Source organism: Mesoplodon mirus (assembly GCF_964341445.2).
Source record: "Mesoplodon mirus genome assembly, contig: HAP1_SCAFFOLD_944, whole genome shotgun sequence".
Taxonomy (NCBI): domain Eukaryota; kingdom Metazoa; phylum Chordata; class Mammalia; order Artiodactyla; family Ziphiidae; genus Mesoplodon; species Mesoplodon mirus.
This window is the reverse complement of record NW_028295101.1, coordinates 49,744-76,619: the sequence shown is the minus strand read 5'-3', so window position 1 is coordinate 76,619 and position 26,876 is coordinate 49,744. Positions and strand designations below refer to the sequence as shown.

The 26,876-nt window shown below is 35.2% G+C and overlaps 1 protein-coding gene across 1 annotated transcript in view; it reads left to right on the top strand.

Moving 5' to 3' along the window:
- Positions 1 to 4,385: 4,385 nt before the first annotated feature.
- The window catches only part of LOC309797749 (E3 ubiquitin-protein ligase RLIM-like), a gene marked incomplete at both ends in the record, with an annotated part of 59,738 nt that continues 37,247 nt past the window's right edge, over positions 4,386 to 26,876 (top strand). Inside the window, one exon of the mRNA XM_082646176.1 lies at positions 4,386 to 4,454. Coding sequence (XP_082502302.1) covers positions 4,386 to 4,454 — 69 coding nt within the window. The remainder of the gene's footprint in view (positions 4,455 to 26,876) is intronic.

Genomic DNA, 26,876 nt, shown 5'->3' with positions numbered 1-26,876 from the left:
TCCTGCACAACAAAGGAAACAACCAACAGAATGGAAAGGTAACCAATGGAATGGGAGAAAATATTTGAAAATCATATATCTGGTAAGGGGTAAATATCCAAAATTTATAAGGAATTCCCACAACTAAGTAGCAAATAAACCAAATATCTCGATTAAGAAATGGGCAAATAACTTGAATATATATTTTCCAAAGAACACATATGAATGGCCAAAATGTATATGAAAAGGTACTCAGCATCGCTAATCATCAGGGCAATGCAAATCAAAATCACAAAGAGATATCACCTCACACCTGTTAGGATGCTTAGTTTCAAAAATACAGAGGTAACAAGTACTGGGGAGAATATGGAGAAATTGGATCTCTTGTACACTGTTGGTGGGAATACAAAATGGTATATAGTCACTATGGAAAACAGTATGGAGGCTTCTCGAAAAATTAAAAATAGAACTATCATATGATTTAGCAATCCCTCTTCTGAATGGATATATGTAGATATATATATATATATATGTATATATATGGGTGTGTGTGTGTGTGTGTATATATGTATAAGAGAACTGAAATCAGGATCTCAAAAAGATTGCACTCTCATGTTCATTGAAGCATTATTCACAATTGCCAAGATATAGAAAAACATTTTCAAGAATTATTTTAAAAACTGTGCCTTTGAAGAAGAGATAGTGTGGTAATTAGTAATAGAAGTCAGGTGGAGAAAGGTGAGTGGTTTTGCTTTTCTTTTTTGCTTTACTCTTCTTTATTATTTTTCCCAATTTGGAAGATTTTAGAATGTTTAAAAAAGATAGTGGAAAAGATCCAGATTAGAGAAGGTATTGAACAAAATAAGGATCCTTAGAGAGTGCAAGGTGATGCAATCCAAATCAGGAGTAAGGGAATTGGGTTTAGTAGGAATAGAGCTTCTGTTCTGTTAAATTACCAAAGGAGATAAAGATGGCAGCAGATGTAGTAACTCTATTATGTTAATTAACAGGAAAGTTCTCCTACTGTTTTTTCTTTTCTTTTCTGTGAATTAAAAGAGATTATCTCCTGATATTATAGCAAATGGTGGGGACATGCCATTTAAGAATAGTGCAGGGGCCTCCCTGGTGGCGCAGTGGTTGAGAGTCCGCCTGCCGATGCAGGGGATACGGGTTTGTGCCCCGGTCTGGGAGGATCCCATATGCCGCAGAGCGGCTGGGCCCGTGAGCCACGGCCGCTGGGCCTGCGCATCCGGAGCCTGTGCTCCGCAACGGGAGAGGCCACAACAGTGAGAGGCCCGCATACCGCAAAAAGAAAAAAAAAAAAAAAAAAGAATAGTGCAATAGCTGAATCACTTTGTTATACAGCAGAAACTAACACAACATTGTAAAGCAATTATACTCCAATAAAGATTTTTTTAAAAAAACAAAGAATAGTGCAGAAAGAGAGAACAAACTGTAAAGAGTGGGAAATGATGGGTCCAGATTAATGTAGCAGAATTAAAGGGCAATATTAAAGGACCTTTTAGGTTAGTGATCATGAATTTATAAAGGAAACAATCTAAACTATTATACACTTTACTTGGGAAGACTTTGAAAGCTGGAGGTCAAGAAAAGAGAAAGCAATGGTTTGGGTTGATCCAGCATAATTAAAAGACACTGGAACAGGGCTAGGGACAAACACACTATTAGATAATGGACATTGGAATGTAAGAGAGTAAGGAGAGATACAAAGGCAGTATCAGGAGAAAGCAAGGGGGTAAACAGACTTGCGTCAAAGTACTATCATAACATTTTTTTTAAAATTCCGTATATATGTGTTAGCATACGGTATTTGTCTTTCTCTTTCTGACTTACTTCACTCTGTATGACAGACTCTAGGTCTATCCATCTCATTACAAATAGCTCAGTTTCATTTCTTTTTATGGCTGAGTAATATTCCATTGTATATATGTGCCACATCTTCTTTATCCATTCATCCGATGATGGACACTTAAGTTGTTTCCAGCTCTGGGAACCGGAATAAAGACACAGACCTACTTGAGAATGGACTTGAGGATATGGGGAGGGGGAAGGGTAAGCTGTGACAAAGCGAAAGAGAGGCATGGACATATATACACTACCAAACGTAAGGTAGATAGATAGTGGGAAGCAGCCGCAGAGCACAGGGAGATCAGCTCGGTGCTTTGTGACCGCCTGGAGGGGTGGGATGGGGAGGGTGGGAGGGAGGGAGATGCATGAGGGAAGGGATGTGGGAACAGATGTATATGTATGACTGATTCACTTTGTTATAAAGCAGAAACTAATAAAAAAAAAGTAAGTAAAAAAAAAAGTACTATCATAGTGGTGGGGTATTTGAACAAGTGAACTGGAATGTGAGAAGTTATTGTAAAGGGATGGCATATTTGTGTTAATAATGTTTAAAGACTATTTCTCTTTTTCCAGCTCTGATTTTTATTTTAGAGGACTGACTCCTGAAAACTCGGTTTCCCAGGATTCACTGGCAACTAGCTTCCAATTAATTTTGAGTAAAGGAAGGACTGGTGAGTGTTTGGAAGAAGGGGATAGGGGAGAACCCAGAATGCCCTCTTTCTTTGAGTTGTACATACAACTGAGGCTTCGTCTCCCTCATGCATCCAATTCCTGCTCAAGGGCTTCTCCCTCCATGTCCCCAGCACCCACCAGCAGTCTCTACATTCATTAGAGTTCTGCTTAGGGGATTCAGTCTTTCCAAACTCTAGGTTGCCTTCCTATTTCATTTGACTCCAGATTTTATAACTTTTGAAACAAGCTCCTTTTATTAAAATCTACTTTCTAAACTTCCTGAAGCAGATTTCCTGTCCTGCATGAGTAATCCCAGGAAAAAGATGCTCAAGATGGGACTCTGGAATAAGGTTTTGAGCTTGAATGTAGTAGTGACTCCATTGCCAATGCAAAGACAAGTGCTTCTTCCGAGTAGTGGAAGCAATAAATAAATTACCAGCAATATTTGCTTTGAACATATTGCCAGTTGAAGACAATACTTTTACATCTCAAGCAGCAGCTGATTTTGTCTATTACAGCAGTAATAACTACAAGCACCACGGGGACCATTAGCTGCTTCTTATAGCACCAGAGAGCTTACAAAATGAAAATGTTTACACTTAATGTTAAAAGATGTTAGGTGTTTAAACTCTCAGATCGAGGCATGGGAAGACACAGAGAGCCACACTGAGGGCCTTAAAATTTTCTCACGTCTTATAGCCACACAGCAGACATGGCTGAGGATCAAGTTTCAAATCTAAAAGTGTGAGTTGCAGAATTAAAATGCAAGTTCAAGGTACATCTGTGCTAAGTCTCACAGATTAATATCAGGACATTGATCAAGAAGAGCTGGGTATTAAGATAAGGATATATTGAGTATTTAGGATAAGTGCAGGTAGGCAGACTCAGATTAATATGAAAATTTTTAACCCAAATCTTCCTGTGGTTTCCTCACCAAAGGAAGCCACCCTTCTTCCTCCCCATTTGAGGAAACTAACCTTCCCTTACTTAACATATCTCTAAAGACCTCATCTAAATAGGTTAGTTTTCAAGGAAATTGCTACTTTTCTCAAGACCCACCCACATCAGCACTTACTGCATCCTAAAAACTACAGTCAGATTCCACCAGGCCCCAGGAGGCAAGTATAATGTCCACCCTGGTAGGAGTTAGCATATACATCAAAAGAAATGCTATATCCTGCTAATGTGTATCAGCAGAAACCTGTAGAATGTGTGTGTGGCCTATGGTTTTTTGGGGGTTTTTGTTTGTTGTTTTGCAGTACGCAGGGCTCTCACTGTTGTGGCCTCTCCCGTTGCGGAGCACAGGCTCCGGACGCGTAGGCTCAGTGGCCATGGCTCATGGGACCAGCCACTCCGTGGCACGTGGGATCCTCCTGGACCGGGGCACGAACCCATGTTCCCTGCATCGGCAGGTGGACTCTCAACCACTGTGCCACCAGGGAAGCCCTGGCTTATGTTTTATAAGTGCTAGACTGAGAAAGATGCAATATAAAGTTGGAAGGGGTTGAATTTATTATAAAGAACTTACCTGAGATTCAAAGTATTAGCTCTAGCTGATGGAATTGGCTCTAATCGTTGGCTTGTTTGGCTGACTGATACATAGATTCAATAGTCAGCAACATTCAAAGAGGGCAAGATGCCATAATTTATCTGACAGAATGTGGACAAAGGAATCCATGCACTTAAAATGAGAATGTTGGAGTGGATTAATTATGTAAAACCCACTCAACTATCCCACAGTTATGCCCCCACAGAGGTCATCGATAACATTCTTCTTCAAGACATTAAGACATTCTTTGATGAGAGAAATACAAGCATCCTTGAAAACCTCTGTGGAATCTGTCTTCTGGGGGCTAATGATGACAATGCGGGATAGCACCAATGAAATGGCCCCCGTGCTTTTAACAGGAATATGGGGTTACAGAGTAGCAGAGGTTAAGTGGTAGCATTTAATATGAGAAACAAGGTGAGTGCAATTATCATAAAGGTCAGCAGGGCAGAGTGACACTATTTTCACCCAAAATGACTTCCAGCAGTAACAGATTAATCACATTTACACTGGGAATTACATTGATGAGCAGGCTTGACTGTATAAATGAAAATAAAATTCAAGCACAATGAGCAGAAACCTGCATTGATTTTCCAGGAATGAAAATTACAGCCTCGCCCAGACCTAAACCAGAGATCAGGTGGCTACAATAGCTTCAGAAACTTTGCTGCAAAACTGTCAAAAGTATAGAGTGTGATTTTTTTTTCTCCAGGTCTACCTCAAAGGGGTTTACAATTTTCCAGGGGGAATGTTTAGAAAGAAAAGTGGAAAACTCAGAATTTTTCAGAGGTTATTAAGATAAATTTACACACCTGAGGTTCCAAAACATCACTGTGGTCTTCAGGTCATAATAGGGCATATGGAAGCCATGTGATAATTGAAATTTTGACACAAGTTCACCTCACTAGAAATCCTGTGCAGTGACCTACACTATATTTCCCCATATCTGAATGTATTTTTGGAGTACACATACTTGGAAAATGACAGAACTCTCAAACAAGGTAAGTGCTATTAAGAACGGCTACTGCCTGACACCCATTAGGATAGCTATTATTAAATACAATAATAAATAACAAGTATTGGCATGGATGTGTAGAAATCTGAACCCTTCTCCATTGCAGTTCCTCAAAAAATTAAACAGAATTACCATACGATCTAGCTATTCTACTTCAGAGTATATATCCAAAGGAATTAAAAGCAGGGACTTGAACAGATGTTTGTAATTTCATGTTCTTAGCAGCACTATTCACAATAGCCAAAAGATGGAAACAACCTAAATGTCCATCAACAGAGGAATGGATAAACAAAATGTAGTATATACATACAATGGAATATTAATGACCCTTAAAAGGTAAAAAATTCTGACACACACTACGATACGGATGAACTTTGAATTCATTATGCTAAATGAAATAAGCCAGAACCGAAACCACAAATACTGTGATTCCAGTCATATGAGGTACTAGAGTAATCAAATTTATATAGACAGATAATAGAATGGTGATTGCCAGGGTCTGGGTGCAGTGATGAATGGAGAGGTGTTGTTTAATGGGTACAGAGTTTCAGTTTGGGAAGATGAACAAAGTCCGGGAGATGAATGGTAATGATGGTTGCACAACAACGTGAATGTACTTGATGCCACTAAATGGTACACCTAAACATGGTTAAGATGGTGTCTTTTATGTCATGCATATTTTGCCACAACTGGAAAAAAATACATAGGAAGGGCCAAGTGGAAGCTCCTGGAACTGTCCCTACATGAAAACAATACCAAAAAAAATAGCAATAGCACATATCTGGGGAATTGGCAGAGACTAAAATAACCATGCAGATGGTAATCTCCATCACCTGCCCCATTTAAATAATCTGTTTGGCCTGTAAAAAAGGCAAATAAGTCATGGACAATGATTGTTCATTATCATAAGATAATGAGGTACTAATTCTAATCAGAGCTGCTGGATTTTAAGGGCCTTTTTTTCCTGGAACAAATCAAAACATCTCTAACTCCTGATATACAGCTATTGATCTGGCGAATAGTTGTCTCCACATCAAACAGCAAAGGTAATGGAGCAGTTCACTTCTACCTGACAGAGACAGAAGTACACTCAAACTCTGTCTTACCTGAGTGCTATGCCAAGTCTCCCGATGTCTATAATATTATAGTCCATAGGGAGATTAGTCATCTGGATATCACAAAAGCATTATGATAGTCCCTTGTATTGATGAGTTTATGGTGATTGGACATGAGAAAAAGTAGGAAGTACTCAAGTTGTGTCAGTAAGATACATAGATGTCAGAGTGGGAAATAAACTCCATGAAAATTTAGGATGTCAAATATATAACAGCCTAGGTATGATAATGCACACAAACAGAAACCAACCTGCAGAAAGCACTGAAGATCATGTTGATTTGTTTTAAAGATGGAGGCAGCACACAGCTAGGATTCCGAACGATTTTTTACACACTCCCTTTCCTAAATCCCATTCCTGATAGTGACTGCTCTTTCCTTTTACCTCTTCTCTCCTGTCCTCACCCTTCCTTTATTGTTCCCTATCCTTCTTACCCCTCTGCCCTCTTTCATTCTTCCTCATAGAGAATAGCCTGGGCTATTATTTGTATTCTTTACATTCTTTGTATCTCTCTCCCGTCCACCCCCCACCTCAACAAAGGCCTTGTACCAATTAAGAAAGTAAACATTTCAAGTCTTCAGAGTATTGAGAGGAGAAAGGTTATGGGGAAATAGCAAATCCTGACAATTTAACTATTCTCTATGTATCACGTAAGTATATTTATCGTAAATAAATTCATACATGCAATAATAGTACAAACAGAAAATATTCACAAGCTACCAGACTGCCAAATTCTGAATGAGATACAAAATCACATACCTATACTATCTGCTTTTCAATTTATAATTAAAACCACGTTACCTCAGAATTTTAAAAATAGCATTTTGATAATTATAAAAAAAATTATAACTACATTAAAATTTTAAATTTCTGCACTTTTAAAGACACCATTAGAAAATGAAAGGGCAAGCCACAGATTAGAGAAAATATTCATGAGATATAGATATAGATATAGATATAGATATAGATATATACATAACATAGACTGGCATCCAGGATATGTAAGATGATCTTACAACTCAATAGTGAAGTAGTATTCAGGGGAAATACTACTTTAGAATTATAAGAAACAAATATTTGTGTTTAAGCCACCCAGCCTATAGTATTTTTTATTGAGATATAGTTGAAATATAACATTATGTAAGTGCAAGGTGTACACTTGTTGGTTTGATACATTTGTATATTGCAGTATGATTACCACCAGTAGCATTAGCTAACACCTCTATCATGTCACGCAATTATCATTTCTTTTTTTGTGGTGAGAATAATTATGATCTAGTCTCTTAGCAACTTTGAAGTTTATAGTACCGTATTGCTGACTGTAATCACTATGTTGTGCATTAAATCTCCAGGGCTTATTTACCTATCACTACCAGTTGCAAGTTTATATCATTTGACCAACATTTTTCCAATTTCCCCACTCCCAGCTCCTGGACCACCATTCTACTCTTTGCTTTTATGACTTTGGCTTTTTTAGATTCCATATATAAGTGATATAAGACAGAAAAAGACAGTCTATGGTATTTTTGTCATAGCAGACCAAACAAAGGAGTATTTGGGAGATGCCATATCATGTAAGCTTTTTAGTCAATGGTGAGAAATATTGATTTTATTCAATTACAATAGGATAGTGCAATGCAGAGTTGGGTTTGGAGGCTTAAACATGGGAGAAAAATGGTCTAATTTATTTTTTGAAGATTATCTATTGGGGGGTGCTTCCCTGGTGGCGCAGTGGTTGAGAGTCCGCCTGCCGATGCAGGGGACGTGGGTTCATCCCCCGGTCCAGGAAGATGTCACATGCCGCAGAGCGGCTGGGCCCGCGAGCCATGGCCACTGAGCCTGCGCATCCGGAGCCTGTGCTCCGCAACAGGAGAGGCCACAGCAGTGAGAGGCCTGCGTACCACACACAGACACACACACACACACACAAAAAAAAAAGATTATCTATGGGGAGTTTCCTATAGACAAGTAAACAAGGATTCAAGAAGAAACTTTAGACGGCCCTTTATAAGAGTCCAGGTAAAGGATAGGAGATTAAGTTGGTAAAAATAGAAAAACATTAACTAGCAATTCACTGAGAAATAGATTTTCAGGAACTAACCCCCACACATTTAGATAATTCATCTGAAATACGCTATTTGAAAATATAGTTTCTTAGGATGCATCATATCTCTGAAGGAAATGTTAAAATACCAATGGATTGATAGTCCAACAATGAAGATTTACTGAGTGGTGTGTGTGTGTTTGTGTGTGTGTGTCGTCCTCAACTGTCCTAGGTTCAAGGAAAGGCAAATAGAAATAAAACCTTCATGTTGGAATACTGTCCCACAGTGAGTAAAGGTATCATGTACTTTTAAAATTATATTTATTTAAACAAAGCCTAATATAATGGGAAAAATAAACTAGACCTGGAATCAAAAGACCTGAGTTTGAATCGCAGCTTGATTAATTACCAGAATATTAAGTTCGGGCAAGTTGTCCACATTTGATCAATTTCAGGTTCCTTATTTACAAAATGGTAGGCTGGATGGAGTGATCTCTAGGCTCCCTTCTTGCATGAGATTTTGTTATTCTACAACACCATACTGGTATTCTCATTAAAGTGAATTTCAAGTGTTTGGTCAAGAAGAGACTCATTTATTTACTTCTTTTATTTCAAATTTAATAATAATGTAAGCCCTCATCCCATCAGGCAAAGAAGAAACTCTACCAGTTTGTCATCATTCAAGAATCCATTTCTTTCATTAGGTCACATGAACATTCTAGAGGCTTAAAATAACCCTAGAAAGTGTGGTAGAGGCTCTGTATTTGGGCCTTAAACAAAAGATACATCTTGTTGAACTTTCATGGTGGATTTAAATCTGCTGACTCTACTGCTTCACTGATAAACTGGAATCACAGGAAAGTTGGTGCCTGAACCCATATTACTTGCATGAAGTGCATAACCACTGTTTCTGAAATCTTTCTCTATCTCTGGAGACATGCCCTATTTTCACATTGCCATAGTGAATGTTTAAGTTTTCTGCTACATGAAGATATGTCCCTCTCTCCAGCCTCAGGGACATCTATCCCTCTTCCTTTGGAGTCTCAATGGCTCTCCTCTTTTTCCTCTCTCTCTCTCTCTCTCTCACCTAACATTATTCTTTCAAAGTATTTGTGCTTTTCAAAGAACAAAGGAAAATCTGTCAATCCCAGGAAACACCAGCTTTTCACCCTAACACAAATCTCCCCTGAAGTAATTAACAGCAAATGTTAACTACCATCTTGAAGTGGTGGTAATAGAGTTCTTGGGGAAAATAAACACAAATTAAAGCTTCAGTAAATTATACTGCCATAACTACAAATAATTAGCTCTTCAAGAAAACAGATTTATATATCGACAAAATCCTTGTTTTGGAGCCTTCTCACCAAATAGCCTTAGTCGTTAAGGGAACAATCAATGATCTGAAATCTATCCCTCACCAAGCATACTTTGAAAAGTTCATTCTACTATACAGCTCATTAGATCGAACTTGCAATAAATCTTAACAGACTCAGAGAAGAAAATGTTTATTTAAAGTGGTAAATTTTTCAAAACTTCACGTGGAGCCTGACCGTATTTCCAAAGATCTGATTCCTGCATTTCGCTTCAGATCATCCCCAATCATTAGAGAGATCTCTAACCAAAAGGTATGTAAATCTTCTATGTTCATGTTGCCATATCTGACTACATATATATTCTTATTTAACACACACAAAAACTCATGCACACACTGTCTCTCGCTCTCTCACATACATACACAAACACACACACACCCATCCCTTCAGTTCATATATTTGTAAACCTACATACTCTTTTTGTAACTGCAATTTATTTTTTAAATCCACATTATGTTATTATGATCCACCCATGTTAATACACACAAAAACATTTCATTCAATTTACCTATTGTATAATATAATACTTTTGAAAACAAACCATAATTTATTTATCAATTACCTTTAAGAAGGTGATTTAGGTAACATCCACCTTATTATAAACAGCACTGCATTAAGATTCCAATGCACCTAGCTTCTAATGTAGATAAATAAGAACTTCCTTAATGATAGAGAGGCTGACCTTTCTATTATAATTTTCGTGGCCACCCAGATTTATTCTTTTGTGTTTTTATTTGTCCATTTGTCTATACTGCTGTGGAAATGTTTCAATATTAATGTCATATAATCTGTTCAGCTTTTCTTCATACTTTGTGATTGTTTAAATGTTGTCTTTAAGAAACATTTCCCTAACCTGATTTCATAAAGCTATATCCATATTTTGCTTTTAAAGTATTAATGTTTTTTCTTTCATATTTAATTTTTGATTTGAACTGGAATTTATTTTCTCATTTCTTTAAGATAGGGGTCTAACCCTTTGTCCATATGAATTTCCAATAATCTCAACACCATTTATTAAAAGGTTCATCCTTTCTCCACAAATCTGTAATGTTACCACGTTAGTCTTTTTTTTAATCTATCTATGTTCCTGAGCCCTATATTCTGTTCAATTTTGTTTGTCTATACCTTTGCTGTGCCAGTACCACACTGTTTTAATTAATATGACTTTAAGTGTTTATATCAGGTAGCATAGGTTGCCCTTTCTTCATGTTTCTTAATGTTTTCATATCTTCTTCAAGAATTTTTGGCTACTTTCAACTCCCTACTTATACCTAATGGTCACCTTGGCTAAGACACGGTAACCAGACATTTAGTCAAACATTATTCATGATATTTGTGTGAAGAATTTTTTAGATGAGATTAACATTTAACCCAATCAGTTGAAAGTCAATAGAAAAAAGACTGACGGCCCCTCAAAAAGAGGGAATTCTGCCAGCAGACTGCCTTTGGACTCACACCGCAATATCAGCTCTTCCCTGGGTCTCCAGCCTGTTGCCCTGCCCTGCAGATTTTTTGCACATACACATGTCCTATTGGCTCTGCTTCTGTTTCTCTGGAGAACTCTGCCTAATACACTTCTCTCCCATATAAACTTTAGATTTAGCTTGTCATGGCTTATGAAAATATCTATTGCAATTTTCATTGTAATAGCAATGCATACACAAGTTATTGCCATGGTCAATTATAAGATATTGATTCATGTTTTCAAAGAATATTACAAAGTGTTCCATTTAATTTTTACATCCTTTAAGAAAGCTTCATTTTCTCTATGAATATTTGACTCACATTATATTTATTCTCAAATACCTGATATTTATTGTTTTATTGTGAATGATATTTTTACTTAATAGTAAAAGTATTAATGGAATAGTATTTACTAATAGTAGTACATTTTCTTACTGGTTGTTGTTAATATTTTAAATTCTTATTGGTTTTTGTACGTCAGTCATCCAGCAAGTTCAGAGATTACAGATTATCTTATATTTTGTATGCAGACCTTCTCCACCTCTTTTTTTGTTTTCACATATATTTTCCACTGGCTTTTGCTTCGGTACATATAAATTAATCTTGTGTTAATATTTTATTTGGAATAGTTTTATTGATTTCTATAAATGGATGTGTTGTATATTTTATTTATTTATTTGTTTTGGTTTGGCTATTGTATATTGAAAAAGTGAGTATACCCTCTTGTTTCACTCTCTGAAAAATTTTATATAAGATAAAGTTTAATTTGAGCCCTGAAGGATTTGCAAAGTCACTTTTAAAATGTCTGGTCCTGGTGTTTTTGTTTGCTGATTTGTAGACATTTGACCAGACTATCCTATTCATGTAAAAGTTGTTAGTATACTATGTTTCTCTATTTCCTCTTAAGACAATTGTGCTAATTTTATTTTTTAATTCAATTTTTTATAAATTTTCTTATTAATGGCATAATACTCTTTATTCCTCTAATTAGTAAAACTCCAAATATATGTAAATAAAACCCCTTTTCTTTCATAGTATTGTTTGAGCCTTCCTCTTCTATGAACATAAAAAAATACCATTCTTTATATTTTCAAAGAAACAAAATTGAAGTTTACTGATCCTCTCTATTGTCTATTTAGATCCCATGTTTTACTGACATATAATTCACATACCATAGAATTCACCTATTTATATATTTCAGTGATTTTGAGTATGTTCTCATATAAGTGCAACCATCATTACAGTCAATTTTGAACATTTTTATCACTTCAAAAAGCAAATCTAATATTCTTTAGGCATCACCTCCCTATATTCCCACCCTACTTGCCACAAGCTCTAAGCAACCACTAATCTATCTTCTGTCTCTGTAGATTTCACTATTCTGGACATTTCATAGAAAGAGAATCATACAATATAAGGTCTTTTGTGACTGACTTTTTTACTTAGCATAATATTTTGAAGGTTCATCTAGGTGATAGCATGCATCAGTATTTCATTCCTTTTTATAACCAAGTAATATTTCATTGTATGGACATACCAATTCTGTTCATCCATTTATCAGCTGATGGACATTTTGGCTGTTTCCACTTGTTTGCTACTATGAAAAATGTTGCTATAAACATTCTTCTTCAACTGGTGTGAACATATGTTTTCATTTCTCTTGGGTATACATCTAGGAGTAGAATTGCTGGGTCATATGGTAATTTCATGTTTAATTGTTGGAGGAACTGCTTAGATGGTTTTCAATTGAGTGACGCCATTTACTGTCCTCTCACTATTTTTTTAAATAGTGTGAAGTGTGAGTACTCCTACAAGTTGTAGATTATTGATACCCTCTAAAGTTTGTTTTCTGTTTGTCCTACTTGTTTTATTAATTATCTCTTCTTCTATGGCACAATCTATTTAATTCTTATGTTGCAAACTTAGCTAATTAATTTCTAATAAGTTTCCTTTCAAATATGTGTGTGTGTGTGTGTGTGTGTGTGTGTGTGACACAGATTACAAGTATTGATTTACAGGTTTCCAGCAAGGGTTTTTTTTTCAGCTCTAAATATTTAGTAAATTCTGACAGAAATTGTCATTAAATAATAAAATAGAGCTTACAGTTTCAAACTTAATAAAGTAAAAGTAGACTGTTATAAATATTTCATGATTCCAGAAGAAAAAGAAAAATATGAAAGAATTTAGACAAGTAGGAAAAAAAGGAAGATTTAAACCAAATTAGTAACTACATTTAATGCAAATGGATTGGCTGCTCCAAATGAAAAGAAAATAAGAGTCATATTGCATAAAATTACATGGAACTATGTGCTCTCTTCAAGAGACATACCCAAAGAAAGTGGAAGAAGTAAATAATAAATGCAAGAGCAGAAATTAATGACATAGAAAATAAACAACACAAATTCAAAAGCTAACACTTGGCTCTTTGAAAATACTAATAAAAATGGCTATCTACTTGAGAGGCTTCTCAAGACCAAAAAATAATAAAAAAAGATAGAAAGCACAAGAAACCAATATCAGAAAGGTAAAATGGTCATATATCACATACATGTTACAGACTTTACAAAGGAAAAAATGAACAAAGTGTTTTCAAATAAATTTTAAATTTTATAAAAGTCACAGTCCCCTAGAAAAATATAACATCAAAATAAATTCAAACAGAAATAGAAATTTATACATACATTTATAAATTACAGACATTGAATCAGCACTCACTACTCTCACCATGAAGAAAGCTGAAATCCAAGATTTTTCACTAGTGTGTTCTAAAGAAAGGAAGAATTCCAATAGTACACAAACTCTTTGAGAATAGAAAGAGGGAACACTATTCAACTACTTTTGAATATTTTCTTCATTTCAAGACAGGAAAGGGTAGTATAAGAAAGCATAATTAGAGGTGACCTTACCCAGGAAAACAGATGATAAATATAATATAAGCAAACTGAGTCCAATATAAAAAGCTAATTTCATGACAGACAACCAAAATTATTTTACACAACAAAATTAATAAAATTAAACATACAAAAAAATTAAATCAAAAGTTTCTTATAATTTCAGCAGTCATGTATGCTTTTACAAAAACCTGCAGCTAATCTTATCAAAGTAGAAACAAACTTTCTTAAATGAAAATTAGCAATCTACCATAGAGGAACATTATAGATACAGGTGAGATGATTAAAGATTTAAAGATCAGGAAGAAGACAAGGATGCCCCCTGTCACCACTCTATTCAGTATTGTACTTGAGAGTTTAGCCAGTGGAGAAAGTCAAGAAAAATAACTAAAATGTCTAAGGATTAGAAAAGAAAACACACAACTTGTTCTATTTATATATGATATGGTTGTGTACAGAGAAAATACAAAATAATGTACAGGAAATTGCTAGGATTTGTAAGAGAGCTTCTTAAGATTTCTAGATAAAAATCAATAAAAATAAATTGTGTTTTTATATAATAGCATCAAACAGAAAGTGATAGTAAAAAGAAAGAAATCCTTTTAGATAACACCAAAAAGCTGAAGTAGCAATAAATCCAATAAGATATACAAAGCCTTTACAGACAGCTTTTCAAAGACCTTGAAGAAATCAGAAATGAATAGAGATATATTTTGTGTTTATAAGTTGGATATCTTAATAGTGAAAAGATGTTAAGTCTCTAAAGATTAAGTTATAGAGTAAGCAAAATCTAAGTGAAAATGCCAAAGATTTTGTTTTGGACCTGAAAAACTTCTTTAAAAATTTATACAGATTACAAAAGCCCACCACACACTTGAAGAATAATATAAATGTGGGAAAAGTTGTTCTACTGAATATTTAGTGTTCTTATAAAGCTATAGTAACAAAGAGGGTGCAGCTTTGATACAGAGACAAACAAATGAACCAAAAGAAGACTTAATAGAGACACAGAAAAACAAACCAAAACATATATTATTAAAACAAAGTCATATGTATATATATATGTACACACACACACACACATACATATGGCACCTCTGTATAACAGAGGTATCACAGCACCTCAACAAAGACATAACAAACTTTTCAATTAAAAAATGCTGAGCACTAAGGTATCCATAAAGAAAAAATAATTAAAATTGTATCATATTGTAAACAAAATTATTTCCAGATGGATTAATGACCTATATGTGAAATGGTACCAAATATATTTTAAAAGACAATATAGGAGGCTATCTTTAAGCCACAAAGTAGAAAGATGGAAAAAAGTATAAGCTTTAAAGGAAAAGATTGATGTATTTACCCTCATTAAATTAAGAAATATTTTCCAACAAAAGAAAACACAAAGATAGTTAAAAGAGAGGTCATGCCACAGAGTTTGAAAAAATCATTGCAACATATAAAACCAATAGAGAGACTACTATTCAAAATATGAAAAGAAGTTAGAAAGAATAAAGCTGGAGGTATCTCACACCCTGACTTTAGACTATAGTACAGACCTACAGTAAATAAAACAGTATGGTACTGACACCAAAACAGACATATGGAACAGAATAGAGAGACCAGAAATAAACCTATATACACTTATGGTCAATTAATCTAAGACAAAGGAGGCAAGAATGTTCAATAGGAAAAAGGTCTCTTCAATAAGTGGTGCTGGGAAAACTGGACAGCTACTTGTGAAACAATTAAATTAGAACACTTTCTCACATCATATACAAAAATAAATTCAAAATGGATTAAAGACCTAAATACAAGATCAGAAACCATAAAACTCCTTGAAGAAAACATAGGCAAAACACTCTGACAAAAATAATAGCAATATTATTTTGGATCTGTCTCCTAAGACAAAGGAAACAAAGCAAAAATAAACAAATGGGACCTAAATAAACTTAAACCCTTTTGCACTGAAAAGGAAACCACTGACAAAATGAAAAGACAACCTACTAAATGGCAGAAAATATTTGCAAATGATATGACCTATAAGGGGTTAATATCTAAAATATATGAACATCTCATAAAACTCAATTTTAAAAAACAATTAAAAATGGGCAGAAGACCTGAATAGACATGTTTCCAAAGAATACATACAGGTGGCCAATAGGCACATGAAAAGATGCACATCACTAATCAACAAAGAAATACAAATCAAAACCACCATGAGATATCACTTCATACGTGTCAGAATGGCTATCATCAAAAAGACTACAAATAACAAATGTTGGCAAGGATGTGGAGAAAAGGGAACCCTAGTACACTGCTGGTAGGAATATGAATTGGTGCAGCCACTATGGAAAACAGTATGAAGGTTTCTCAAAAACTAAAATTAGAACTACCATAAGATCCAGCAATTCCACTCCTGGGTATATATCCAAAGAAAACGAAAATACTAATCCAAAAAGATGAATGCACCCAATGTTCACAGCAGCATTATGTACATTATTTACAATAGCCAAGATATGGAAGAAACCTAAGTGCCTGCTAACAGCCAAATGAATAAATAACATGTGGTATGATACACACACACACACACACACACACACACACACAGAGAAATATTACTCAGCCATGAAAAAGAAAGAAATCCTGCCATTTGCAACAACATGGATGGACATGGAGGGTACTATGAGTAGTGAAATAAGTCAGACAGAGAAAGACAAATACTGTATGTTATCATTTATATGTGGAATCTAAAAAATAAAATGAATGAATATAACAAAACTGAAATAGACTCACAGTTATAGAGAACAGACTAGTGGTTACCAGTGGGGAAAGAGAAGGAGGAAGGAGCAAGATAGGGGTAGGGGATAAAGAGGTATAAAATGTGTAAAATAAATCAGCTACAAAGATATATTTACAGTTCAGGAAATATGGCCAATATTTTATAATAACTTTAAATAGAGTATAATCTATAAAAATATTGAATCACTATGTTCTACATCTGAATGTAATATAATATTGTAAATCAACTATACTTCAATTAAAAAATGAAATAAACTCTTAAAAGCAAGAATAAAAAGGCAAATAACCCAATAGAAAAGTAGGCCAAAAATTCAATAGACCCTTCAAAAAACAGCAAATCCCAAAAGCCAATAACTATATTTAAAATTGTAAAATATTTATATTTTCACTAGTAATCATGAAAACTAAAATTCACACCATAATGAGGTACCACTACACACAGATTAGATAGGAAATATTAAAATAAATGATAACAACTAATGTCAAGGAATTTAAATATCAGTCACTACCACTGTTGGAAGTGTAAGTTGATTTTACCACTTGTCATTATGTTGTGGTTTAAGGACATATATTCTCTGTGACTCAGCATCTCATGCCTGAAACTTCCCTATAACTCAGTAGTTCACTCCCTAGAGAAATGTGTTCTCCTGTGTACTAGGATACATATATAAACATGTATCTTGTTCAGCATTGTTCATGACAGCCATAAATAGAAAACAACACAAATATCTATCAACAGTATTACAGGAATGTGCACATAAGTAATAAATCTACAAAGAAAAACAATGAATGGGTTAACATAAAAGTTAGGTAAGTGGTTATTGTTTGTGCTATGGGAGTGTTTTGTGATGATGCAAGGCATGGAGGGGATTCTTGGTTGTTGCCAATGTTCCATTTCTTGACCCGTGTGATTGTAACAATTGTTACTGCTTCATAATTTTCATTAAATGTACATAGAGTCTATAGATTTTCCATCTAAGCTCACAAAGAAAAACAGCTATTGTGCTTACTACCTAGGGAGTTAAGTACACAGGACTGATGCTACAGATGAATACTTATGTCTCCACAGTGATGCTTGCTGGCCACAAAAGCTAAAGCACCAGGATAACTGCCTTTCCTTATTTTCAAATTCCAAGTCTCACATAAATGCACTGAGTTTGTGGAATTTCTTTTATATAAAGATCCCAAGCTGAAAGAGGGTTTGGGATTTTTTTTTTCTTAACTTCTATCCTCTGCCTTAGGAAGGTATACTAGAAAATGCAGTAGCACCCTTATCCTCAGGGTATACATTCCAAGACCCCAGTGGTTGCATGAAACAGCAGATAGCACCGAATCCTATATATACTGTGTTTTTTCCTATACTTACATACCTATGATAAAATTTATAAGATAGGCACAGTAAGAGGTTAACAATAACTAATAATAAAATGTAAAAATTATAGCAATATGCTATAATAAAAGTTATGTGAATGTGGTCCCTTCCTCTCTCAAAATATCTTATTGTACAAACTTAATGCCTTTTCCATCTTAACTAAGCACTTATCATGCACTGTGGCCATAACTTTTGCAAATTGAGGTGTGACCGCAAAACTAGCATGAATTTATTTTTCCTTCTTCACAATTTCACATACAGAAGATTCATTCTTACCATAGATCTTAGAAACCTCAGCAAATGATTTTTTCTTTCCTTATTAAACCAAGAACTTTCACCTTTTCACCTAAAGAAAGTACTTTACAGCTTCTCTTTGGCATATCCAAATTGCCAGCATCACTCCTCTTTTGCTTTGGGGCCATTATTAAGTAAGATAAGGGTGACTTGGACACAAGCACTGTGATACTGAGACAGTCAGTTCTATAAGGAAGAGGGCTACTAAGTGACTAAGGGGTGAGATAGGCCAGACAAAGGGATGGTCCATACCCCGGTGGGTGGATGGATGATACAAGATTTCATCACACTACTCAGAAATTTATGAATTGTTTATTTCTGGGAGTTTCTATTTAATACTTTTGGACTTCGATTGACCGTGGGTAACTGAAACAGCAGAAAATGAAACCTCGAATAAAGGGAAATGACTATAGATCAAATAGATGCTGAATGCCAATCCACTTATTTCACTCTAGGAGTAATCTTGGATGAATCAATTATAATACCATCTGAACTCTCCAAATATCTTTAGTTCTTTCAGATTGGTAAGAAGTGGTCTTGTTAATGAGATAAGTAATTCTTTTTCCCCTTGTCAATAAACAACATGGTGCGCATATTCACTGAAGTGTGTCAAAACTCACACCTTTTAAATGACATTTTCAAATTAACTTCCTTAAGGTGATCTTGCCCTTAGAGAAGTAACTTTTCTTGCTTTTTCAGAGTCCTTAACTCCAAGAACCAAGTTTATTATTTAACTATACCTACACTTTCAAATACTCTCACCAATAGCCACTGTCCCCAGAGTTTTGACTCTAGTGTTGCCCTGAAGCATTTTTTCAAAGGAAAAAAAATCTCCCTAGAAAAAAGTATTTATATTCTCTTTAGGTTTAGTCTTCTTATGGGTATCAAATAATATTCACTCCTTCCTTAAATCTAACACAGACAAAAAATTCCTGAATCTATACCATGCCAACTTCTGAATTCTGAATTTGGGATATAGTAAATTAATAATTAATAGTTTCTTCTTCAACTTCCTTTAGTACAAACACACACACATCCTAATTTTCTTAGTCTTTTAAAATACCATCACAATTGAATAAGATTACTAACTTCGGTACTATGATATCATAATATAGGATTTCCTACTATGGTACCATAAAACATTGATCTCTGATGCTCAATCACACTGAAAAGCTCTACAAACTCTAGGGTTCTACAGCTGTAGTTCTCTTTTTGCACTGCTTATTGAGAGGAAAAATTTGTATTCATACCTTATAACTTCTCTTTAAACTTGCCTTCCATTCTTAGGTTACTTAAGATTTTGTATATTCAAATCTGTCCACAAATTGGAGTCAAATATTACTCCGATATTTGATTAGGTGCTAAAATCAGTGGAAAATATTGTTTAAGGGACTAAAGTCAAAATTACCCTTGAAAATCTCTTAAATCAATCATAATATACACTGTCCACTAAATAATTTATATCAGTTCCTCTAAAGCTTATTTAATCAATTTCCCTTACCCATCCTCTCAATTAATTATTCAATGAATTATTTGAGAATGGCAGAGAATCATGAATTCCTAAAGAATGCATTCTTCTTCTCACGTACCTACTGGCTGTCTTCTCACTAGTTTCAAGCCCTGTTTCAAATGTAGCTGGAGCCAAATACTGTATCAACTGCATTGCCCCCATCAATATTGCCATATCATTCAGGGACTTTTCCTCCGTCTTCATAAACGATCTAATTTCCCTTCTATCATCCATTTTGGATGATGCAGATACACAAATGACCTTCCCCAGACTTCTTCCCTCTCTTCATAGCCTGATAACAGCTTGTGAAATTTTCCTATGGGAAACTAATAAACTCACTAGAAAGTATTAACCTAGGCATTCATGTTAAACCATGCATTCTCAAACTTGACACTCGGCCAGTGCTTCCAGGCCAAGATTACTACTTTTCTCAAGTTACTCCCCTGCTGAAAGAGTATTCATTACATCAGTTTACAAAAGCTGTGAGCACTCCCCTTCCTCAGCAACAATCTGGTAGTTTAGATAAACGGTGGAGTATTTCTTGGCTAATTTCTATGGTAGTCTTAGATGGAGGCACAGCCGTATGTTATGTCACAGTACAGTAATCTCAGACAAGACCACAAGTATATAAATCCTCATTTATGTCGACTTGAATATCTGGAAGAGCATGAAAGTGGGTCTGTTACTAGAAGAAAAGCCTACTTTACAATACAAAACACATAGAGAACAGTGGAGAGCATGGATAGTGTTTTCCTCTTTTCCATTTAAAGTCTATACAGGTTTCAGCTTAAAGCTGCATCTCTGTAGGTTCTCCCTAACTTTTCTCCTCTTCACCATGACCTTGGTTTTTTTTAGCTTTCTTCTTACTCTGAAAGACTTGATTAGCAGTCAATAGGCTCCTTTCATCTTCTCAGCAAGATAGGCTGTGGGAGAGGTCAGGTACCTTGAAGGTCCTACGGAAATATGTTTTAATCTTTCAGTTAAACATCTACAATCAAAATTTCTCTTGCAAATGTTGATAGCCTTTATTTGGTGTTATGATAATAGAAACTTTCTTTTCTCATCTAAGCTAAGGCTCTCTTCTAGGAGGGGGAAATGACCAAAAAAAGGGAGGGGGGACTTGGAGAAAACAAATGTTGTCTTACTGCGTAACACTGAAGAGAGAGAACAGAATTATATGGCACTTTTTCTTGAGGAGATGATGACATTGCACTGTGGTATTCATTTTTCTTCTTTAATTAATTAATTTTTATTTATTTTTGGCTGCGTTGGGTCTTCATTGCTGCACGTGGGCTTTCTCTAGTTGCGGCGAGTGGGGGTTACTCTTCATTGCGGTGTGTGGTTTTCTCACTGCGGTGTCTTTGCTTGCTGCAGAGCACGGGCTATAGGCACGTGGGCTTCAGTAGTTGTGCCATGCAGTCTCAGTAGTTATGGCACACGGGCTTAGTTGCTCTGGGCATGTGGGATCTTCCTGGACCAGGGCTCGAACCCATGTCCCCTGCCTTGGCATGCGGATTCTTAACCACTGTGCCACAACGGAAGTTCTGCACTGTGGTATTCTAATGAGAGAAGTGGAGTTTTTTTAAATTGTTTTGCATAGAGGGAATTTACCACCATAGTGGTGATATCTGACTTCTCTTGTGTCTTAACTTCTGAGACCTAAAGCCATTCAACAGTGTTTTCTTGGTAGCTCTTGAAATACCAGACTGTAGTAGAAGAAATTACAGACCTTTGTCCAATGTCTAAAGCCAGTTTATTAACCAGAACCACAATTTAAGGACTCTGTACTTCCAATAAATCAAATCCTTATAGTCTCTAATTTATACATAATCTTTCAGTTCCATTATTTTTCATTTCCAAAGATAATTCTTTTTAAATCCACTAGGCTATATTTTCTACCTAAACTATATGTTCCATTAAAATAAAAGTATGGGGGTTGCTAAATGGGCCAAGATCCTCTCATGTTCTATCATGTATGTCATTAAAAATAATTTAGAAAACAATGCCATGTTTATTATCAGATTATGTGTCTGTTATAAAAGATACATTGGAAAACCAGGTTAATCATATGTGGTTTGATTGAGAAATTCAATCTTGATGAAGTAAAAAAATTTAAATGTTTAATTTTTTTTCAGTAACTGCTACAAGGGAAACTTAATGCTTTTGCAGTCTAGAGCAAAAATTACATCCAATTTTAAAGAATTCGTGTAAGTAACTATATGGACATTTCATGTACCACTATTATTATGTTATTATTTTTATTGGGGGGATATTTGTTCAAAGCAACAACTCCAAATAGCCAAAAAGCTTCCCACATGCTCTTCTCTAAATTCCTGTTTTGTTTAATTATAACCCTGAGTTTAGAATTAAAAAGAAAAAGGGGAAAAGAGGGAGACCCTCCTCTGACTACAAGCACAATTAGCTGCCCATTAGCAGTTATGATCCTGGTCTTCTGCCTCTGATATCAGTGGCCTCTACTAACATGGAATGGGTTCACTCTGTGGCTTCAGCATGGGAAGAGTTTAGGGTTCATCCTCATTCTTGCCTCTATTACAACGGAAGAACCCCACCAAAGTGGAAGCCATGTCATACTTTTGTCACTTCCAGCAATAACCCCCTCCAACTTATTCTCTGGGCTACTGTTCGACCACACTGAGTTCTCTTTTAAGCTCTCTGACAGTGACAGTGAACTAACCGGAGGACTGGTATTTTCATCATCTCTTACCCAGAAACACTGTTTCTTCTACCAGGTCTGACTGGTAGAACAAATGAAACAAATTTTCAAACAACAAAGTTTCAAACACACAAAACCTATCAAATGATTTGTTTGTTGCTTTGTTTTAATCTCAATAACTGTAGCTTTCATCTCTAGAAGTTAAATTTGGTTCTTTTATATATCTTCTATATTTCGACATAACTTTTTTTAACATGTGTGGTACAATTATAAAAGCTATTTTGACTTCCTGATCTTCTCATTCTAACATCTGTGCCAGTTTGGGGTCACTTTCAAGTGATTATTCTTATTATAGTTCATCTTTTCCTGTCCCTTTGTATGCCTGGTAATCTTTGGTTGGATGCCATACTTATTAATTTTGCCTTGTAGTAGTGATGAATATTTTTGTATTTCTATAAATATTATTGAGTTTTGCTCTGGATCATAGTCAAGTTACTTGGAAAGGTTTTCACCTTTTTGTGTCTTGCCTTTAAGATTTGTTCTGCTCTCAAAAACTTTATTAGTTCAATGTTTTATATCTATTGTTCAGATGATGAAAATGAAATTCCTAGAGAAAATGTAAAAGCCATGTACCTGGCTGTGGTAGGATCTCAAAAATTATCATTGAATAATTTGAATTCATATCCCTCTGATTCTAAAAACACCATGGTGCCACTCTTCACAACGTTCCTCTGTTTTAAGTTAACTCACTTATTAGCTAGATGAAAAGTCCCTCAAAAGTTTCTTAAATATCAAATTTAAATACTGTGCTAAAAAAACAATATAATAATTTTCTTACCACTGGCTGTAACAATTTACTCATCTAATTCAGGCTTTTCACTTAACAGTAATTATATATGGTTATAATATGTGAGAACATGCAACGAGAACTTATGTTGGAAAAATATCTGTTCTTACATTTCATATTATAAAAATGTTTTCACTGTACAGGAAAAGCCAGACATATTCTAAAATATTTATTTGCAGGAATGTCTTGGATATATATTTTCCTTTAATAATTAATAAAACTAAGAACTGACAATAGCATTGATTGAGAAGGAGTATAATTTTGAGATTCCTGCCTCAGAGATGATGTTAATCTTCATGTTCACATTTCATGTAGTTTAGTTCAGAAAAAAGTTTTCATTTTCCTCTTTGTAACTAAAAGGATCCCCATTCTGCATTCAGAACAGTAACAGTAAAAAACCAAGGCGTACTTTATATAAAGTCAGAATTTATAAAGACACACACACCCATATATACATATATGGATGTGTGTGTGTGTGTGTGTGTGTGTGTATTTATATAAAACTTCCTTATTCTTGTTTCCAAAATATTATTGTAAAGAAAATTATGACTTCTGTGGTATTTATTCATGAATAAACTCTAATGGAGAGTTCTACTCCTCGTTCTTGTCCAGTGTGTGAACCCATATATAAATTATGGAAATCCCCATCTTATGAGGAAGAATCTGTCTCTCGTTATACAGACTGAAAATGCCACCTACTTAATCTCTGAGTATCCTTTAAAGCCATAGGCTAGCATATGACCTTAGCTCTGACAATCAGTTATGTCCATTCTGGAGACTGGACTAGAAGCTACTGACAAGAAGAAAAGACTGCTTAGAATATATTCTGGAAGTGGAAAGCACACACTGTTTTCAGTATCCAGAACAAATGTATCAGTGATTCATATTACTGTATTTAGCATCCCCTATCATTGATATTTGTAGTTCTAGCTGAAGTGTCTCTGCCCAGTGACTCTTGCACTAGGTTGTTCCCTGGACCAATTCTACAGCATGATTCCTAGACATAAGTTTAAACTTCCAAACACCAATCCTGGTTGTTGAATCTTTTATTTAGAGATTCCATAAACTGTCCAATATCTTTTTAATAGTTTATTTTCTACTTAATTAACCCAGAGTAAGTCACCGATTGCTCTAACATAAAAATTGATACCAGGAGAGATCAGAGACAACAGCTCATTGAGGATATAGGGGAAATTGCCATCAGTTATCTAGCTTGGTTGGCACTGGAGACAGTAAATCTCTAGTTGGCAATAAGAAACAAATTGAGAAAAAATTATCCTTAGAGTGTCCTGCAACTTAAAGCCTACTAGTGACCTGACTAGGGAAAATCAAGTAGTAACTCACATGTAAAAGTATGAAGGTCCTGGGACTTCCCTGGTGGTGCAGTGGTTAGGAATCCACCTGACAGTGCAAGGGACATGGGTTCGAGCCCTGGTCCGGGAAGCAACTAAGCCCACGAGCCACAACTACTGAGCCCGTGTGCCACAACTACTGAAGCCTATGAGCTTAGAGCCTGTGCTCCGCAACAAGAGAAGCCACGGCAATGAGAAGCCCACACACTGCAATGAAGAGTAGCCCTCACTCACCACAACTAGAGAAAGACCGTGCACAGCAATGAAGACCCAATGGAGCCAAAAATAAATAAATAAATTTATCTTTTCAAAAAGTATGAAGGCCCTGGGTATTCCAAATCTGTAGGGTGTCATGGTTACTTCTAAGGGCACTGGGAGAGCATCGTTTCCCAATTGTATTCTTAGCTCCCTTGTCAATGATCAGTTGGCTGTATATGCATATATTTATTTCTAGTCTCTTTATTCTGTTCCATTAGTCTGTCTTTTTGCCAGTACCATGCTGTTTTGAGTACTGTAGGTTTGTAATATATTTTTTGAAATCAGAAATTCTTATGCCTCCAACTTTGCTCTTTCTCAGAACTGACAAATGGTGTTGGTGAAATTGGATATCCACATGCAAAAGAATGAAACTGGACTCTTGTATCATACACAAAAATCAACTCTAAATGGATTAAAGACTTAAACATAAGATCTGAAACTGTAAAACTCCTAGAAGAAAACATAGGGGAAAAGATCCTTGACACTAATTTTGGCAATGATGTCCTATCTATATGACACCAAAAGCACAGGCAACAAAGCAAAAATGGGCAAGTAGAACTACATCAAACTAAAAACCTTCTGAACAGCAAAGGAAACAATCAACAAAATGAAAAGGCAGCCTATGGAATAGAAGAAAATATTTGCAAACCCTGTATCAGATAAGGGGTTCATATTCAAAATTTATAAGAAACTCCTATGACTTAATAGCAAAAAACCCCCCAAATAACCCAATTTAAAAATAGTCAATGGGCTTGAACAGACACTTTTCCAAAGAAGAAATATAAATGGTCAACAGATATATGAAAAGGTGCTCGACATCACTAATCATCAGGAAAATGTAAATCAAAACCACAATGAGGGAATTCCCTGGTGGTCCAGTGGTTAAGACTCTGTGCTTTCACTGCTGAGGATGCAGGTACAATCTCTGGTCAGGGAACTAAGATCCCACATGCCACACAGTGCAGACCAAAAAATCCCCCAAAAAACAAACAAACAAAAACCACTCAATGAGATATCATCCCGAACCTGTTAGGATGGATATTATAAAAATAGAAAAATAAAGTATTGGTAAGGATGTGGAGAAATTGGAACTACAGTGTACTGTTGGTGAGAATGTAAAATGGTACAGTTGCTATGGAAAAGAGTATGGAGAGTCTTCAAAACCTTAAAAATAGAATTATCACATGACCCAGCAATGCCACTTCTGTGTATATAGTCTAAAGATTTGAAACCAAGATCTAGAAGATATTTCTGCACTACCATGCTCACTGCAGCATTATTCATGATAGCCAAGATATGGACAAAACCTAAATTTCCATTGATGGATGAATACATTTTTAAAATGTAATATATACATACAATAGAATATTGTCCAGCCTTAAAAAAGAAGGAAAATCTGCCATGTGCAGTAACATAGATATACCTGAAGACGTTATGCTAAGTGAAATATGCCAGTCACAGAAGAACAAGTACTGCATGATTCCACTTACATGAGATATCTAAAATAGTCAAACTCGTAGAAACAAAGAATAGAATGATAGTTGCCAGAGGCTGTATTATACACTTAAAAATTTGAGAGTAGATCGCATATTGTTTTCTTACAACAATAAAATTTCTTTTCATAAACTAATAAAATAAATTAAAAATAAAGACAACAGGATACACCAATGTAATAAGAATGTAATATTCCAGTCTTAAATTCCCAGCTCAAGGTAATGCCAAATATCATTAACTTTCTGTGAATGTGATAAAAGTCTTACTTCTTGCATCCACAGGTTGAGATAGAATAACTCTAAA